Here is an 18,663-nt window from a genome sequence, read left to right on the forward strand (position 1 = left end):
AGTCCCCCAGCAGGGAGCAGAATCCATGGAGTCTGCAGGCTCTGGGGAGCGGGCTGCAGGGGTGGGGGGAGCCTGGGGGGGCTCACCTTGCAGCAAGAACAGTACTTCCAACAGAGCAGCAGCAGCAAGGCCAGCAGCGGCAGCAGGAGGATGAGCAGGGGGATGAGCCACCAGTAGGTGCCGGGCGGGCAGTCTGCGGAAGGCAGAGGAGGGAGGCGCTGCCCACCCGCCTGGCCCCCGCCCCCCGCGGGTGCCCAGGCCTCCTGCAGCCCCCAGCCCGCTCACCCTTCTTCCTGTGCACCAGGACGGTGCTGTTGGGCCCGGGGGTGCCGTCGCCCTCCACGGTGTAGCTGTAGCTACAGTCGTCGTCCTCGTCACGGAAGGAGCAGTACCCGATCACGTCTTCCGCTGCACCCAGACACAGTCAGCGGACCCCGACCGCACCCCTGCACCCGGGAGCCCCACAGGGCCTGGGGCCCGCCCAGGGGAGAGGGCGCGTCCCCAGCCTCAGTGTCCCCCGCGCTGGGTTCTGCAGCCCCGCCCAGCTCTGCCAGCTCTGTCTGGACGGTGGGTGTGACCTCAACCCAGATCTGACTTCAAGCCCCCTGCCCAGCTGCTTCCGCCCCACCCCTGCTCCCCACCCCCCTACCTCTCTTAAGCTCATCCACCATCTTGACCTTGAAGCTGCACTCCTCGCACGTCCGCCCCTTCTTCGCCCCCGTGCCCCAGGCCTGGCACTGCACGCAGGAGCGCAGGTCCTCACAGAGGCCCAGCGGGATCTGGGCGGGCAGAGGGGGCAGTGGGCACTGTGCCGGGGTGGGGGGGCAGCTGCCAGGCCCTGCTCCCCAACCTCTCGCCCCCCCGCCCACCCTGCCTGCGCCCACGCCCCAGCGACCCCGGCCTCACCAGCGAGTAGTTGATCTCACAGATGGTGTCGGTGTACAGCGACTGCTGGTGGCAGTGGCAGCGGCCACACTCGCAGTAGCCACGCCCGTTGCAGATGCCCTGGGGCGGGAGGGGCACCAGTGAGCTGGCTGTGCCCAGCGCTGTCTGCTCCCCTCCCCGCTGCCCATCACGAATCCTCTGACTGGGGCTCGCGCTGCTGTCCACACCGCCTGCCCCGTGCCCAGGCCTACCCCGTGGCTGTCAATGCATGTGGCGTTGCTGAGGGGACAGTCACAGCTGGGGCCCGTCCAACCGGGCTCGCACACACACTGGCCCATGGAGCAGCGGCCTCGGTCTGCAGATGGGCAGGGAAGGGAGAGGACGGACGGCCACGTCAGCACGCGCGCCCCAGGCTGCCCACCAGCCAGCGAAGGGAGCTGTGGGTGCTGGGCTGCTCCCAGCCCACGGCAAAAGGCGCCTCTCCCTCACTCTTCTGGACTGTTCTCCCCTCCCCCGCCGTCCACTGTGCAGCCAGAGTGACCATCCCAAAACAAACCACCAATCACGCGGCTCCCTGTTTAAGAACCTTTGCTGGGTCCTGGCCAACACAATAAGGTAAGAAAAAGAAACCAAATGTGTGACTATCAGAAAGCAAGAAATAAAGCTGTTTTAGTTCTATCTTTTGATTTCTGCTATTTCTTTTTCTTTTTACCTTTTTTTTTTTTTTTTTTTTTTTTACAGGCAGAGTGGACAGTGAGAGAGAGAGACAGAGAGAAAGGTCTTCCTTTGCCGTTGGTTCACCCTCCAATGGTCGCCGCGCTGCAGCTGGCGCACTGCGCTGATCCAATGGCAGGAGCCAGGTACTTCTCCTGGTCTCCCATGGGGTGCAGGGCCCAAGCACTTGGGCCATCCTCCCGGGCACTCCCGGGCCACAGCAGAGAGCTGGACTGGAAGAGGAGCAACCGGGACAGAATCCGGTGCCCTGACCGGGACTAGAACCCGGTGTGCCGGCGCCGCAGGCGGAGGATTAGCCTAGTGAGCCGCGGCACTGGCCGATTTCTACAGATAAATCATTAGGTTTCATGAATGACCTCAGCAGCACCGCCCGCTCCTCTCTCACACGCCCGGGACCCACAGTCTGCTCCCCACTGGGCGTGCCTGCCTCTCCCTCCTGTTCCTCTGAGCACCGCTCTGGCCCGCACAGCCCAAGGGAGGAACCAACGGGCAGAAGCGAGAATGGAGGAGAGGCCCAGGCTCGGGCGAGCACACAGTGGAGGCCATGACGAGTGGACTTTCACCATGCCCCCTTCTCCACTCCGCTATGCAGCCTTCCCTGCGCCCCTGGGCTGGGTTCTCACGGTCCCGGCCAGACTATGCACTCCCAATCCTGGCCCAACCTTGTGCTCGGCCCTGTGGGCGGATGGACACACCCCAGCTCTAGGCCCTGCCGCATCTCCAGAGAGCAGGGCTGCCAATCACCGAGGGTTAAGCTGGGTGGGACCCCCGCCGAGACAGGGCAGTGGGTGGCACAGACCCAGGCTGCCAGGGAGACTCTCAGGGGCTCCAGGGGCTCAAGAGAAGGGAAGGGTGGGCATTTGGCCTCGCAGTTAGGGTGTCCTTGTCTTGCACAGAGCCTGGGTTCCATGCAACCCCAGGTCCTGACTCCAGCTTTCGCTAACGCAGGAAGCAGCAGGTGACAGCTCAAGTCCCTGGGTCCCTGCCACCCACGTGGGAGACCTGGATTGAGTCCCCGGCCCCGAGAGAGTCTGGGCCTGACCGCTGGCCTGGCTCTCCCCGCTGGCGGCCATGCTTACCATTGCACAGCACCCCGGAGGTGCGGGGGCACTGCACGTTGTCGTACTCGCAGAACTGGCCCTCGTAGCGGCCCTCGCCGTAGCACACGCAGCGGCCGCACTGACACTCGCCGCGGCCCGAGCACGGCTTGTCCTCGCCGTCCCGCAGGCAGGGCTCGATGTCACTCAGTGAGCCCGTGGCGCAGGTGCAGGTGCTGCCGCTCCTGAGGGAGGAACCAGTCACGGCCACTGCCACTGCCCGGGAGGAAGCCACAGCCACGGCCCGGGAGGAAGCCGGGAACTCTACGGGCCCAGTGCTCTGAGCCTCAGTGCCGCAGTCCCTCGTCACCAGGGCCCCTTCCTTGCTGCTTGCTGGCCTCGTCACGGCCGGCTGCCGGGCGGCTGGAGCTCACAGCCCTCCCTGCCCCCGCTCAGGGGGGGACGCGTGTGCCTGGGTCACTACACTCAAGCAACCAGAGGCATGGAATGGGAAGGCAGTCTCCCTCCTGTACCTGCCTCCCAACCCCCAGCCCCCAGACCACTCCAGCAGCAACCACCCCTGCCTGTCTCCCCAGAGGGGCTGCATTTACCACCACCCAGGCACTGAGTTAGGGTCCAAGTGAAGCTGAAAATACAGTAGTGGAAAACCCACCAAACACACCTAACCTACCAAACGTCACGCTCCTACCTGCCCAAATCACCCCCTACCTGCCCACATCACCCCCAACCTGCCCACATCACCCCCAAACTTCCCACATCACCCCCAACCTGCCCACATCACCCCCAACCTGCCCACATCACCCCCAACCTACCTACAAGATCCCCAACCTGCCTACATCACCCCCAACCTGCCCACACCACCCCCTACTTGCCCACATCACCCCCAACCTGCCCACATCACCTCAACCTGCTCTGCTCAGCGTCACCCCACCTGCTCAGCGTCACCCCTACCTGCCCACATCACCCCTACCTGCTCAGCATCACCCCTACCTGCTCAGCGTCACCCCCCACCTGCCCACATCACCCCCCTACCTGCCCACATCACCCCTACGTGCTCAGCATCACCCCTACCTGCCCACATCACCCCCCACCTGCCCACATCACCCCTACGTGCTCAGCATCACCCCTACCTGCCCACATCACCCCCTACCTGCCCACATCACCCCTACGTGCTCAGCATCACCCCTACCTGCCCACATCACCCCCCACCTGCCCACATCACCCCCCTACCTGCCCACATCACCCCTACCTGCCCACATCACCCCCCACCTGCCCACATCACCCCCCACCTGCCCACATCACCCCCCACCTGCCCACATCACACCCCACCTGCTCAGCGTCACCCCTACCTAGCCTGGCTGGAACAGATGCCTGACTGCTAACGTCCTGGCCAGATCCTGGAGAGAAGCCCCCTGAGTCCACGTCCGTGAGCCCAGGACCATCCATACACCCAGTGCTCTGAAGCGGATTCACCCAGCCCCCGCGGGCACACAGGGCGCGCCGAGGTCAGGGGCCTGCTGGGACGTCCTGGGTGTCAGGCTCCCCGGCCGCACTCACCAGCCCTCATCGCACACACAGTGGCCACACATGAAGTCTCCGTGGAAGTCACAGCGCGCCGACCGCACCTCCTTCTCCTGCAACGAGACGTTGAGTAGACTGGGGTGGACAGGCCACCTGTCGCTGCCGCTGCCCCAGGGAGGGGTGGCCCAGGCCCTGGGACCGGGCTCGGTCCTGCGTGCCACCCGGCAGGGCCAGGCCGTACCAGCTCACAGGCGCACGTGTCACAGATGATGCCCACGTCCATGCGGAGCCCGTCGGAGAAGGAGGGCTTCAGGTGCACGTTTCCTTTCTGGTCCTCTTCGGGCAGCTGACACACGTGCTTCCCATCCACGTCCTCCGCCGCCCGCAGCTGCACGAGGTACGTGCCCTGCAGGGCGCCCCCGCGGTGAGCAGAGGCAGGTGCAGCTCGCGGGGTGATGGAACCGCCTCAGCCTGTTTACCCTCCCGGCACTCCCCGTGCGGATGAGGCTGTGGAACACCTGCCCCGCTCACCCAGGGGCTGGCCTGGGCGGGACCTGCCTGACTCCAGGGCGCGTGCTCTCGACCACTGCTTCAGACAGCGCCGCCCCTGGCAGGGCTGTACCCGTGCCCCTGCGCCCCCAGAGACGTACCACCTCCCCCCGCCGGATGTGGAAGGACCCAGTCTTTGTCTTCTGGAACATCTTGGAGGTGACCTCTGTCCGCAGGCCTCGGGGGCTGTCCAGGGCTCGGATGTCCAGGTTGGAGCGGATGCGCTGTGGGAAGGCGGCAGTCAGTGGGCTGGGGGAGCTGGGGCTCCCTGGCCTGGCCCGGCCCTGCTCCAAGCCCTGCCGGCCACGGGCAACTGGCGTGGTGTGGCTGAGTGTGGGGCTCATGGTGCCAGCGCCTGCCGGTGACTGTCCCGCCTGGGTGGGCTCCCCAGGGACGGCTAGAGACCCTTTCTCACCAACCCATCCTGAGGTCTTCAAAAAGTTCACAGAAAAAATGATTATGGAAAAGTTAACAAAACAAGCTATGCAAAGATTCCCAAACCAGGGGCATTATGGTAACTGTATCTTTGGACTGCATTTCCCATGAGCTTTGGAAGCGCCTGTGTCTCTCAGCTGTGACACGGCAGCCCCCATGCGCCGTGAGCCCCTGCAGCCCGCCCGGCCCCACACACTCACGTTGAAGGCTTCCTCCAGCAGCTCCACGATGTTGGACGAGTCCTCCTGCAGCACCCCCAGCGAGGACACGGGGAAATACGTGTGCAGCTTCTGCGGAGGGGAAGCCACGCACTAAGCACCTCCTGGGGTCCGGGCGAGCGTCTGGGATTAGCCCCACTTCCAAGACGGGGAAACCGAGGCCTGGAAGCTGCTGGCGTGTTCCAGAGCCCGCCCTTGTCCACCCCCCGACCGCTGGGGGACCGGGCTGGCGGGGGGGCATGGGATCTGCACTCCCCACCAGGGACTGCCTGGGGCCCCAAAAACTTCAGGAATGGAGGAGAGAAGGCGGCAGGAAGTTCCACGCTCCCCCTCCCTGCCCTGCCCGCCTCTGGCACGGCAGGGCCCGGGCCCCGCACCTCGTAGTAGCTGTAGGAGTAGTTGGTGACAGCGAAGATTGGGATGATGTTGTGCTTGGCGAGCAGGCGCACGAGGGTGGGCACGGACGGGTAGTCCTGGGTCCCGTACTGGGTGTAGGTGCCCGTGGCGTCCAGGTGGCACTTCTCGTCGTTGCGGTTCATGATCCCAGCCAGGACGTTGGCCCCGTCGGCCTCGTAGTGGAAGGCCGACTCAGTGGAAAACACCAGCAGGTGGGTGCTGTCCGGGCGCCAGCCGATGGCTCTCTGGGGAAGGCAGGGAGGGGCGGGCCATGCAGCTGGCTACCTGCCGAGCAGCGCTGAGGGCGGGTCCCTCCACGGGGCTGGGTGGAAGCCACGGGATTGACAGCCAGAGGGACACGTGCACACACGTGTGATGGTGTCCAAACCAGAGACCAGCGGCGGGGGAAGCGGCAACACATGCAGCATCCGTGCACACAGTGAACACTGCAGGCTCTGGGCTACTCTGCAAGTATGGTTTTTTTTTTTTTTTTTTTTTTTTTTTTTTTTTTTTTTTTTTTTAAGATTTATTTTACGGAGACGGTGCCGCGGCTCACTTGGCTAATCCTCTGCCAGCATCCCATATGGCTGCCGGATTCTGTCCCGGTTGCTCCTCTTCCAGTCCAGCTCTCTGGACTGTGGCCAGGGAAGGCAGTGGAGGATGGCCCAAATGCTTGGGCGCCTGCACCTGCATGGGAGACCAGGAGGAAGCACCTGGCTCCTGGCTTTGGATCGGCACAGCACTGATCCATAGTGGCCATTTGAGGGGTGAACCAACGGAAGGAAGACCTTTCTCTCTGTCTCTCTCTCTCTCACTAACTCTGCCTGTCAAAAAAAAAAAAAAAGATTTATTTTACTTATTTGAAAGACCGAGTTACAGAAAGAAGTAGAGACAGAGAGAGAGAGAGAGAGGTTTTCCATTCCGCTGGTTCACTCCCCAGATGACTGCAACAACCAGAGCTAAGCTGATCTGAAGCCAAGAGCCAGGAGCTTCTTCCAGGTCTCCCACGTGGGTGCAGGGGTCCAAGGACTTGGGCCATCTTCTACTGCTTTCCCAGGCCATAGCAGGGAGCTGGATCTGAAGTGGAGCGGCTGGGACTCGAACCGGTGCCCATATGGGATGCAGGCACTGCAGGCTGGGGCTTTAACCCATTGCGCCGGCCCCACAAGTATGCTTTAACTGCATAGGAAAATATACACAATGTTAAATGCCAAAGGCTGGCTAAATAGGTACAGCCAAAGCTGGCATTGTGGTGTGGCAAGTTAAACCTCCACTCGCAATGCCAGCATCCCACACTGGGGTGTTGGTTCAAGTCCCGGCTGCTCCACTTCCAATCCAGCTCCCTGCTAATGCTCCTGGAAAAGCAGCAGACTTTGGCCCGAGTGCCTGGGCCCCTGGTACCCATGTGGGGACCAGGATGCCGTTCCTGGCTCTTGGCTTCAGCTCTGGGAGATACCTGGGGAGTGAACCAGCAGATGGACAATCTCTCTGTCTCTGTGTGTCACTCTGCCTTTCAATAAATAAATCTAAAAAAAAAAAAAATAGGAACAGCAGTACACTGCAAGATTTTAGAAAAATATATGGAATGACTTTAAAACTATTACAAGAGAAAATGCTTACGGTAGTGTTAAGTGAAAAACAAACGGTAAATTTCCGAGTAGAAACTACACGTATTCCACCACGTAAAATAAGGAAATGGAGTAAGATTCGCAGGTGGCTGTCAGCGGCTGGCTGTTTGATGGTGGAAAATGAAGGGCAACTTCTTTTCTTTGTTTTCTAAATTGTCTGTAAAGTGAATTTTTTTTTTTCCAGGCAGTTAGACAGTGAGAGAGAGAGACAGAGAGAGAGTTATAGACTGTGGGAGAGAGAGACTCAGAGAGAAAGGTCTTCCTTCCATTGGTTCACCCCCCAAATGGCCGCTACGGCCAGCGCGCTGTGCCGATCTGAAGCCAGAAGCCAGGTGCCTCTCCTGGTCTCCCATGGGGTGCAGGGCCCAAGCACTTGGGCCATCCTCCACTGCACTCCCGGACCACAGCAGAGAGCTGGCCTGGAAGAGGGGCAACTGGGACAGAATCCGGTGCCCTGACCGGGACTAGAACCCAGGGTGCTGGCGCCGCAGGCGGAGGATTAGCCTAGTGAGCCGCGGCACTGGCTGGCGTTGTTTTGATGTACACATAAAGCAAGTGGCCACTTCAGCCGCCCAGCTCAGCTGGGTCCTGGGAGATTGGTTGGCAGGCTGGTCTCAGGGCACTGAAGAAGATTCCAGAACCCCACGGCGCACGTCTGCCTCACTGGCCAATACGAATGCAGGCAGTGCCTGGTCAGGCCGGGCTCCTCCGCCATGGAGCTTCTGAGCAGGGGCCACGCAGAGGGGCCGGGGCCGGGGTCTCCGAGCCTGGCGGGGCAGGCCGCGGGCAGCTCACACGCGGCTGGGCTCACCGTGCACACGGCCGTCTGCACGATGGCGTCAAAGCCGCCCTCCGGAGCGTCCAGGTTGCCCGAGATCCGCTCTCCCTGCAGTTTGTCCCGGAACTCATCCGCGTCCTTGGTCAGGCTGATGACGTTCTTGAAGGAGAACGGAGGGTCACTGTTGGGCCAGGGCTCCTTCAACCTGCGCGGAGGTGGGCGGGAGGGCGAGCGTCAGGACGGGGAGGCTGGACACGCCCCGGGGGCCGCCACTCAGGTGACAGGAGGTGGCCCACACCGTCACGCACTTCTCAGGCCTCATGTCCGTCTGTGGGACGCTGACTTTGTCCACGAACTTGCCAAAGCCGATGGTGTAGTCACTGGTGAGCTTGCTCAGGACCTGGGCTGGGCATCAGCAAGACAGAGAGGGGACGGCTGCACCCCAGCACCCCAACGCGGACAGGGAGGAGGAAGAGGGAGAAGGGCCTTCTCTGGTTAACGCTTTGCGTGCAGAGCTGAGATCAAACACAGGTGCCCGCCAGGCCTGGGCCTGCCCTCAAGTCCCGAGGCCTGGGCACCCCGCTGAGATGGGGGCCTGGGGAGCCCTCAGATGTCCTGTCTCGCCCTGTGGGATGGGTGCAGCCATCCTGAGCCCCGGCCTCCCAGCAGCTGCCCTGCCAGCCGGCCGAGGGCTCCTCCCCTGCTGCCCTGAGTGGCCCACGCTCGCCCGCTGTACCCAGGTTCGACCCCATCTGCTTGAGGTTGTCCAGGTCGTCGGACATGGAGTTGGAGAAGTCCATGAGGATGTACAGGTCCACCGGGCTCTCCAGGGGCTCGAAGACTTGAAGCTCAAAGTGCCTCTCCTCGCCGGGCCGCAGCCGGATGTACATGCCCTGGGGGGACACCTGGCTACGCCGCAGCTCCGTGTCGATCTGGCTCTCCTGCACCCAGGGGAGGCGACCGCGGGCTGGAGGGCCACTCCGAGGCCCTGGGGACTCCCCCCCAGACCAGCCCCCCAGTGAGCGTGGGGAGCGCCCCACAGCCGCGGGCCCCACCCCCAGGCACCTCTGTGATCTGGAAGCTGCTCTCCATGATCACCACACTGCCCTGCCGGCAGCCGGCCGCCAGCAGCTCGGCCGGGGTGTTGCAGCGCCGCTCCGTGAACATCTGGCCAGAAGCAGACGTGGTCAGCAGGGGGCAGCGCCCATCCCCCACCCCACCCCGCCTGTCCCAACCTCAGATGCACTTCCCCTGGGGCTCCTGACCCTTGCCTCTCCCACACCCAGCTGGCCCAGGGCAGGGCGGAGGGTGTGGCAGAGGTGGACTTGGCCAGAGCCACGGAAGGGGCGTGGCCAGGCAGGGCACCTGCGCCTGCGCGATGGCCTAGGCTGACCCTGGCCGGCAGCTGCCCACCTCATCCGTGCAGTAGGCGCAGTCCTTGTCCACACGGATGCACTCTGTGCAGCTCTTCACTTGGGCCTTCTTGCAGCGGTTGGCTGGGGGCGGGGGCGGGGCAGACACATGGGGAGGGGTCCCAGCAGGGCCCAGAGCCCTTCCCACCTGCATCCTCCCCAGGGAGGGGTGGGGGCTCTCTCCAGATTTTACACAGGAAGAAGGAGAGGCCTCAGGCTATGTGGCCTGTCTCAGGTAGCACTGCTAGGAGCCAGCAGAGCCAGCTCGCAAACCTGGAACCTTGCGTCCATGTCCAGAGGGGAGGCCCGGGGTGCTGAGCCAGGTTCTCCGGTCTGACCTCCCTGGCCACGCCCCTTGTCCCTAACTGTCTCCCCCATCACAACTTATGTTTTCCAGTCCCAGAATCCTCCCCGGCTCTCTGAGCTCCTCCGGGACTTATATTCCTGGTGTCTAACACATGGCCCAGCGCACAGTAGGTCCTCAGGAAATGAATGCGGTTAAGCCCCAGAGTTTCCCCAAGGGTTACTGGATTCCTCTTGGTCTACTCAGTTAAAAATCACAGTAAGGACCTACTATGTGCACCCAACGTGCGCACAGTAGGTGGTCTCCAAGGTCCCAGACGATGTTGTACGGGAGGGGAAGCCCTGGAGTGCAGGATTTGCTGTTTTCCTGATGTAATATCCCCAGCATGGTCTATCTCAAGCTTCCGAAGCCACCGCAACTGACGTGAGTATGCAGGCGCCGGCTCGAGCCACTTGCCCACGGGGACGCCTCTCTCCCCTCCCATTCCCTCAAGCGTTGCATCCTCTTGGAGGCCTCGACACCTCCTGGGAGGCACCCACCCTCCTCCATCCTCAGACCCCCCCTTTCCTCCCTGGCTCCAGGCCAGCCTGTCACGATGCCCCCTCTGCGGGGTGCGGAGTTCCACGTTCTCCAGGGGTCGGCTGTTGGACGGCTGAGAGAGAAAGGGCAGTGTCTCCTGCCAGAGGGGCTGCAGGGGACTCACCCATGTCCCCGGGGAGGCAGGCGCTCAGCAGGGCTGCCAGCAGCAGCCTGGCCCACGGGCTGGGACGCGGCCTCGCCATCTCCTGCAGAAAAGCGACAGCTGACACGTGGTGCCTCTACACGGTGCCTGGCCGGGGCTGTCAGCTCCCAGGACCCCCGCAATGCTCCACGGGAGAGCCCACGCCAGCCAGTCCCACTGCACAGGTGTGGAGGCCGAGGCCCTGAGTGTTCCAGTGGTTAGCATGGCCAGCGGGGCTCCCGCCTCCTGTCTCCTCCACTGCTCGCCCCCTGCCCTGCCGTTCCTGCCTCTGGCCCCCAGAGACTCCCAGGCCTGCATCCTGCCCGGGGAAGCCCCTTCTGGCCTCTGGGGACCCTGGGCCCCCGGCTTGTCTCCGTGCCAGGTCTCTTGGTGCCAGCCTCCCCGGGGGCAGGCAGGGCCAATTCTTTTTATTTTTTTATTTTATTTTTTACTTTTTGACAGGCAGAGTGGACAGTGAGAGAGAGAGACAGAGAGACAGGTCTTCCTTTGCCGTTGGTTCACCCTCCAATGGCCGCCACGGCCGGCGTGCTGTGGCCGGCGCACCGCGCTGATCCGATGGCAGGAGCCAGGAGCCAGGAGGCAGGTGCTTTTCCTGGTCTCCCATGGGGTGCAGGGCCCAAGCACCTGGGCCATCCTCCCGGGCACTCCCTGGCCACAGCAGAGGGCTGGCCTGGAAGAGGGGCAACCGGGACAGAATCCGGTGCCCCAACCGGGACTAGAACCCGGTGTGCCGGCGCCGCAAGGCGGAGGATTAGCCTAGTGAGCCGCGGTGCCGGCCTGGCAGGGCCAATTCTGCTTTGCCTCTCAGAACCCAGTGAGCCTGACAGGGTCCCCTCCGTCCTGACCCACCAGGGCCCTAGGGTGAGCGGCTGCCCGGGGCTGGGCTCTGCTCTGCCTCTCTAGCCATGGGGTCTGAACCCCCTGCCTCACGCCCCACCTCCACCTGCCCTGGGGCTGAGTTTCTGGGGGCCCTGAGCAGTTCTCCTGCTCCCCCACACCGAGACAGCCAGCCCAGGGCCCCTGTCACTCTTCGCCTCGCTATGAAACCCTCAGCTCATCAGTGAGCTCCAAGGCAGGCCCAGGCAGCCCAGAGGACTATCCAAAGCTAAGCAGCCTGATGCCTCCGGGAGGAGAGAAGCCGGCAGCCCACAGGGCCCCCCAGGCCCGCAGAGCCCAGGGCCAAGGCCAGGAGCCTCAGACTTCCCAGTGGCCCAATCTGGGGCTGTGCCCGCCGGCCCTCCCCTCCCGAAACCTTTCTCAGCCCCTGGCCTGGGAGGGTGAGGGCAGCCCCAGAGCCAGGGCCTGGGGGGAGGGGGGACTGAGGTCCCTACAGGGCTGCAGAGGCCCTGCCTGGGTGGAGGGCAGAAAGGCGCAGTCCCCTCCCTCGGAGGACGGATCTCCCCCAGGAGGCCACTAGCAGCTCTGGGCTCTTCCACAGGCAGAGCCAGCAGCCGGGCAGCCCAGCCTCCTGGGGGAAATGACTTCCTCACAGCCTTGGGGCATGGGCACCACACCCACATGCTACACAATACAGGCCTCCCCGGGGCACCATTAGCCAGGCAGGTGTGGGCACCGGGGGGCCAAGCCCAGCTCTTACTCACACCCACATGCACAGGCTGCACACGGTGTACATGACAGCGACGTGCACCCCAAACTCCCCAGGACTGTGACGTAATCCGCACAGCAGCCCACAGCGGAGAGAGGCTTGTGTGATGCCCACAGCCCAGACGGGAGGGGAGGCACACCAGGCTCGAGGGCCTCCCCACCCTGCAGCCACTGGGCTGCACCAGGACAACGGGGAAGCTCAACTCCTCTTTACAACGTTTGAACACAGTTGCCTAAATGGGAAACAATTTTACACAAAAGTGGATGGGAAGTCGGGGCCACCATGGGCTGGGCCAAGCACGCAGGACACCCACGCTCCAGGCCGCCCCAGACCCCACCGGGCTGCAGGGACTTGGAGGTCCCTGGGGGATGCGACTGCCACGCTGTCCCCCACACAGGGACACACACGTGACCCCCCCTGATGCAGAGGTCCCCATTCCTTCTCCCACCCCCCTGGCCGCCCCCCAGCACATCTGCACTTGCCCCCCAAAACCTCCCTCCTGCTTGCCCATCTCCCTGCCAGGGCCTCCCTCACCCTCCCCATCAGCTGCTAAGAGCTGCTGGTGGTCCCTGGCCCCTCGGCCGCTCTGTCACCTGTGGGGAAGCCAGGCCCTGGGAGAAAAACACCCCTGCCCTGCTGCCCCCTCTTGGTCTCTGGGAGGGAGACCCTCAGCCTCTGCTTCCAGCTCTGTTGGGGGCAGCAACGGCCATGCCACTTGTGCCCGGTCCCTGTGCTCAGCGAGGCTTGGGGACAGGAGGAGCCCTGTTCCTGCCCGTGGGGGCCATCTGGAGCCCGTGGGCCACATGGGGTCACCCCCGGGGCCGAGCAGCTGGGAAAGGGGCCAGCACTGGAGGCTGCAGACCTCAGGGCCGCTCGGGAAGTGAAGGGAGCTTCCTGGAGGAAGGGTCTGGAGCTGAGGAGGGCAGGCGTGGGCTTGGCCAAGAGGAAAGGCAGGGACTCCCCTCGGCCCAGACGGACCGCGGCACCACACCCAGAACCCTGTGTTTGCCTGGCAGGGTGCTGGCCCCGAGCTATTCTGCAAACCCCAGAGAGGCCCAGCCCTGCACACCTGCGGCCCCTTCCTCGGCCCACTGCCCCTGCACACCCAACTCCAGCCACCTCCGCCCAGGGTCTTAGAGGACCCCTTCTCTGGGAGCCCTGGGGCCTCTGCTCCCAACTGCCCCTGGGCACAGCCGGGCAGGCAGGGCACCTGCCCTGGGCAGCACGGAGAGGGAAGCAGGGCCTGCCAGACTTCAGGAAGGGAAAGAAGAAACAAAACCCGACCAGCTGCCCTGCGCGGCTTGCCCAGGCTACGGCACCCACTCCTCGCCGGCTCCGGTAGCCCGGGCAGACCCTGGGGGCTGGGGAAGTGCGGATCTGTGCCCTGCGCTGTCCCCGCTCTCCCCAGCCGGCCACTGGACCTACCTTGGCGCGGACTCGCGCGCTCCCCGCCGGGACTGAGCGCTCGGCGGCCGGGGGCTGCAGGCGCTCAAGCGGGCCCAAGGGTCCGGGGCGCGGGCTGCGGGCGGCGGCGGGCGGGGAGCGGGCAGCGCTTTATGGGGCGGGCTGCAGGTAGGAAGGAGGCGCTGGTGAGTCAGGAGCGCCGCATTCCTGCGCGCGGCACGCACCTGTCGGGGCAGGAGCCCGGGCGCCGCCGCCGCCGCCGCCGCCTCCGGGCCCGCCCCCCGGAAAGGGCTGCGGCTCCCGCGGCGCCGGCCCCGCGCCCCGACCGGCGGTGGCGGGGGCCGAGGGAGGAGCCGTGTCCTCTCTGTCCAGAGCAGCCCGGGCGCGCGCTCCGGGCTCGGGTGCCCAGGCTGGCTCGGGCTGGGGGCGGCCTCCTAGCCCCGCGCCCTCCAGCCCCCAGCCCCAGAGCTGCGAGCCACCGCGAGGCTGTGCCCCGCCGGCCGACCGGCGCGACGCCACCGCTGCGCGCACCGCGGCCCCCTCCCCGCTCCAGGGATGGGCCCGGGGATTGCCCCAGGTCCCAGCTCCGCTCTCTTCTGCACCGGGCCCTCTCTCGGGCTCCCGCTCCCGCCCCCACGCCGTGTCCGGAGAGAGGTCTGAGCAGGTGGTCGCCTGTGTGCCTGAGCCAGCTACTTACACCTCCTTCCTAAGTGAGTAGTTCCCGTGCAGAGACCACGCGCGGGCGTGGAGCGCACTCAGCGAACTGCTGCAGTCCGTGACAAGCTGAGGCACAGCCGTGAGCCTGCCCGCGGCCCTGTCCCAGGGCAGGCCGGCTCAGGGCTGCTGGTTACGCCCCGCTGGGCCGCCCTGAAGCTGCCGGCAGCCGCTAACCACGCAGCTCCGAGCCGCGTTAGCCAGGTTTACCCTGGTACCCTCATGCCTCCGTCACCTGCTCCAGGGGCCTTTCCCTGACCTCCTTGCACCCCAGGTGGCACTGTGTGTCCCCTTAGCCTGGGCACCCAGCCTTTCCCAAGCATTTGCCACCTTGGCTTGAACGTGATCGTCGCCCTGGACGGTGGGTGCCCTGCAGAGCCATCCCCGAGTCCCGCCAAGGCGAGCAGGGCGCCTGGAAAGCGGCAGGTGTCGCAGGAGAGCGTCGTGGCGCTGTCACTCGGCCTCCCGGGCCTCGGCGTCCCCAGCTGGAAACGGATTCTGGGGCTGCCATTGCACGCAGCGACTGTGGGAGTCCTGCTTGCACACGTGTGAGCCATGGTCACCAGGCCGTGTCGCCCGGGCATCTGCGCGCCGTTCTGCCCGGGCCAGGTGCCCAGAGGCTCACTGCTGGGTCTGGGGAGTGTGGCTGGCAGGGGGTCCAGTGGGGGTGAAGCGAGCTGCTCCAGCAGGTGCCCAGTCCACTCTGGGCGAGGAGAACCGAGGGCGGCTGGACGCAGCCTGCACGAGGGACTTGGGTCTGCCAGCACGGCCGGTGGAGGCTGGGCTGGGTGACATACATCCTGCTAGGCGAGGGGCTGAAGCTGCTTCGTACAGGGAGGACCCAGGCCCGGGGGCGGGGCTCAGTGCCTGCTGGGATCAGCAGCCGCTCTGGGGGAGGGGTCATAGCAAAGCCCTTCGTGAGGCAGGGCTGGAGAGGATCTCCCGCGGGAGGCCTTGCTAAGACAACATGGGATCCCTCAGGCTTCTGGGAGTCCAGGCATTTGTAGCTGGGAGGCTGCGGGTGAACCTGGGGAGAAGGTGCGTGACCTTCTGAGCTATGTGACAACTCAGGCCCATCTGATGGAGGGATTGTGGGGTTGCTGGGAAGAGGATCCGTAGCTCACACCGCCTTCCCCAGGGTTAAGAGTCATTGTCCTCCATGTTAACTGTAAACAGATAAAACCCCACTGTCTCATTCTGCTCCTTGGGGTCAGAGTCAGGCTGGCTTCCAGGGCAAGGGCTCCTGGCTTCGGTCTGGCACAGCCCTGGCCTCACGGGCCCCAGCTACTGCAGCCGTCTGGGGAGTGAACCCGCAGGCCGATGAGCTTTCTGTGTCTCCTCCCCCCACCCTCTCTGAACTCTGCCTTCCCTGGAGTGCACGGCTTTAACCACAGGGCTCCAGGGATGTGCAGCGAAGCCACAATTCTTATGCCGCCCATGTGGGAGGCCTGAATTGAATTCCTGGCTTCTGGCCCAGTCTTGCCTGTTGCCAGCATTTGGGGAGTGAACCAGCAGATGGAAGACCTCTGTGTCATTGCCTTTGGCGGGGGGGGGGGGGAGTACTTGCGGGGTTGACAATGCTTTATCACCTGCCTATTTCCCAACAGCTTCCACTGGATGGTTTTAGCGTTTACTGGTAACCCTAGCCCGAATTGATAATTCTTTGGGGTTGAAGAATGGCGGGGGGTGGCACTGTGGTGCAGTGGGTATAGCTGTCACCTGTAGTGGCCCCCTGCACCCGTGTGGGAGACCCGGAGGAAGCTCCTGGATCCTGGCTTCGGATTGTCCCAGCTCCGGCCATTGCAACTATTTGGAAAGTGAACCAGCAGATGGAATATTCTCTCTCTCTCTCTCTCTCTCTCTGACTTTCAAATAATAAATAAATCAACCTTTAAAAACAAACAAAAGGGGCCGGTGCCATGGCTCTCTTGGCTAATCCTCCACCTGCGGCGCCGGCATCCCATATGGGTGCCGGGTTCTAGTCCCAGTTGCTCCTCTTCCAGTCCAGCTCTCTGCTGTGGCCTGGGAAGGCAGTGGAGGATGGCCCAAGTGCTTGGGCACCTGTACCCGCATGGGAGACCAGGAGGCACCTGGCTCCTGGCTTAGGATCGGCGTAGTTCCGGCCGTAGTGGCCATTTGGGGGGTAAACCAATGGAAGGAAGACCTTTCTCTCTGTCTCTCTCTCTCACTGTCTAACTCTATCTGTCAAATAAATAAAATCAGACAAACAAAAAAGAACATTCATAGTACAAACATCCATTTATTTATTTATATATTTTGGCCGGAGTTAGACAATGAGAGAGTTATAGACAGTGAGAGACAGAGAAACGTCTTCCTTCCGTTAGTTCACTCCCCTAATGGCTGCCATGGCCAGCACTGCGCCGATCCGAAGCCAGGAGCCGGGTGCTTCCTCCCGGTCTCCCATGTGGGTGCAGGGACCCAAGCACTTGGGCCATCCTCTGCTGCCCTCCCACCCTGGGCCACAGCAGAGAGCTGGACTGGAAGAGGAGCAACCGGGACTAGTACCCGGTGCCCCCAAACATCATCCTTTTAAAAAAATTTATTTGAAGAGAGAATTAGAGACAAGGAGAGAAATCTTCCATCCATTAGTTCACTCCCCAGATGGCTGCAATGGCCAGGGCTGGGCCAGGCTGAAGCCAGGAGCCCAGAGCTTCTTCCAGGTCTCTCACATGGGTACAGGGACCCAAGGACTTGGGTGTCCTCTGCTGTGTTCCCAGGTGCATTAGCAGGGAGCTGGATCGGAGGTGGAGCAGCCGGGACACATATGGGATGCTGGCCCTGCAGGCAGTGGCTTAACCTGCTATGCCACAGTGCCAGCCCTACAAACTTCCTCTTGAAAAATGTACCCAATAACGCCACTCTCCCTCTCCCTGCCCCCAGCCCCTGGTATCCACCTTTGTATTTCCTGTCTATGAATTTGGCTGCTCTTTGTCTGACCGTGGACTTGGCCTCGTGTCCTCCAGGTCCATCCATGCGGAAGCTGGACGGGAACGCTCTCCTTTGAAGTCTGCGTGGGACTCCACTGCTGGCGAGCGCACGTTCTGCCGACGCGCCCTTCCGCGGACGGTTGCTTGGTTTGCTCCCAGCTCTTGGCTCTGTGAGTGATGTTGCTACGAACACGGATGTGTTCCTCCTTTAGGATGGACCCAGCGCTGGGACCTCTGGATCATAGAGCTCCATTTTTAATTTTTGGAGGACTGCCGTACTATTTTCTGTTCCATTGCACAATTCCATCAACAGCACAGAAGGGATAATTTTTATTTTTTTTAATAAAGATTTATTTATTTGAGAGGCAGAGTTACAGGGAGGGAGAGACACAGAGAGAGGTCTTCCATCCGCTGGTTCACTCCCCAGATGGCCGCAACAGCTGGAGCTGGACCAACACAAAGCCAGGAGCCAGGAGCTTCTTGCGGGTCTCCTACGCAGGTGCAGGGGCCCAGGGACTTGGGCCATCTTCTGCTGCCTTCCCAGGTGCAGTAGCAGGGAGATGGATTGGAGGTAGGGCAGCCAGAACTCCACCTGGCACTTACATGGACGCTGGCACTGCAGGTGGTGGCTTTCCCAGTTACACCACGGCAGCGGCCCCCGTTCTTGCTCTTTGCCATCTTGGAAGAGAGGACCTGAAAGAGGGGTGCTCAGTCTTTCACAGCTTCAGAGTAAGGAGTTTGTTCTTACATTCCTTTTTCTTTTAAATGTCACCAAGGGGGAAAGGACGTCCATCTTCTCATTTCTGATTCATCGTAGTCACTCTCTCCTCACCTTCAAGCATCATTGTGTGGCTATGGGGAAACCCTAAGGTTTCTGGACCAGCCCCTTCCCCAAGGAGCCCTTTGTGTGAGTAATCAAGGTCTGGCCACCATGTACGTTAGCTGCTGTTGGCTGTCGTTGCTTCTGATGGCACAGAGAAGGAAATGCCATGTATATATAAACTCTATACATATATTTAAAGATACATTCATTGCGGCTGGCACTGTGGCACGGTGGGTTAGACCACTGCTCGTGAGGCTGACACACCTACGAGCGTCAGTTCAAGTCCTGGCTGCTCCACTTCCCATCCAGCTCCTGCTAATGTGCCTGGGAAGTGCTTTGGTCCCCTGCCTCCCAGGGTGCAGTTCCAGGTTCCTGTCTTGGCCTGGCCCAGCCCCAGCCACTGTGGTCATTGGGGAGTGAACCAGCCGATGGAAGGTATCTCTGCCTTTTAAACAAAAGACACATTCATTTATTTGAAAGGTAGAGTGATGGGGGTGGGGGGAGAAT

The 18,663-nt window shown here is 62.7% G+C and overlaps 1 protein-coding gene and 1 long non-coding RNA gene across 5 annotated transcripts in view; one reads left to right on the top strand and one right to left on the bottom strand.

Moving 5' to 3' along the window:
* ITGB4 (integrin subunit beta 4) overlaps nucleotides 1–13,890 on the bottom strand; it is a 28,294-nt gene extending 14,404 nt beyond the window's left edge. The window contains exons 1-18 of one of the 4 annotated variants that reach the window (XM_070060294.2): nucleotides 13,693–13,890; nucleotides 10,623–10,704; nucleotides 9,617–9,699; nucleotides 9,269–9,370; nucleotides 8,940–9,144; nucleotides 8,512–8,608; nucleotides 8,237–8,408; nucleotides 5,779–6,042; nucleotides 5,384–5,473; nucleotides 4,850–4,972; nucleotides 4,441–4,605; nucleotides 4,236–4,312; nucleotides 2,700–2,902; nucleotides 1,137–1,240; nucleotides 907–1,005; nucleotides 650–779; nucleotides 286–408; nucleotides 87–193 (exon numbers count right to left, since the gene is read on the bottom strand). In XM_070060294.2, coding sequence (XP_069916395.2) covers nucleotides 87–193; nucleotides 286–408; nucleotides 650–779; nucleotides 907–1,005; nucleotides 1,137–1,240; nucleotides 2,700–2,902; nucleotides 4,236–4,312; nucleotides 4,441–4,605; nucleotides 4,850–4,972; nucleotides 5,384–5,473; nucleotides 5,779–6,042; nucleotides 8,237–8,408; nucleotides 8,512–8,608; nucleotides 8,940–9,144; nucleotides 9,269–9,370; nucleotides 9,617–9,699; nucleotides 10,623–10,701 — 2,223 coding nt within the window. In that variant the 5' untranslated portion in view covers nucleotides 10,702–10,704; nucleotides 13,693–13,890. The remainder of the gene's footprint in view (nucleotides 1–86; nucleotides 194–285; nucleotides 409–649; nucleotides 780–906; nucleotides 1,006–1,136; nucleotides 1,241–2,699; nucleotides 2,903–4,235; nucleotides 4,313–4,440; nucleotides 4,606–4,849; nucleotides 4,973–5,383; nucleotides 5,474–5,778; nucleotides 6,043–8,236; nucleotides 8,409–8,511; nucleotides 8,609–8,939; nucleotides 9,145–9,268; nucleotides 9,371–9,616; nucleotides 9,700–10,622; nucleotides 10,705–13,692) is intronic. The other 3 variants (XM_070060296.2, XM_070060297.2, XM_070060298.2) reach the window with 3 other exon arrangements.
* A 195-nt stretch (nucleotides 13,891–14,085) lies between these two features.
* LOC138846016 (uncharacterized) lies at nucleotides 14,086–17,695 on the top strand. The gene is made up of 2 exons (XR_011383355.2): nucleotides 14,086–14,381; nucleotides 17,370–17,695. It is a non-coding gene; the product is annotated as an uncharacterized LOC138846016 (long non-coding RNA).
* Nucleotides 17,696–18,663: the final 968 nt, after the last annotated feature.

Source organism: Oryctolagus cuniculus, chromosome 17 (assembly GCF_051225735.1).
Source record: "Oryctolagus cuniculus isolate XC-2025 breed Fujian yellow rabbit chromosome 17, ASM5122573v1, whole genome shotgun sequence".
NCBI lineage: Eukaryota > Metazoa > Chordata > Mammalia > Lagomorpha > Leporidae > Oryctolagus > Oryctolagus cuniculus.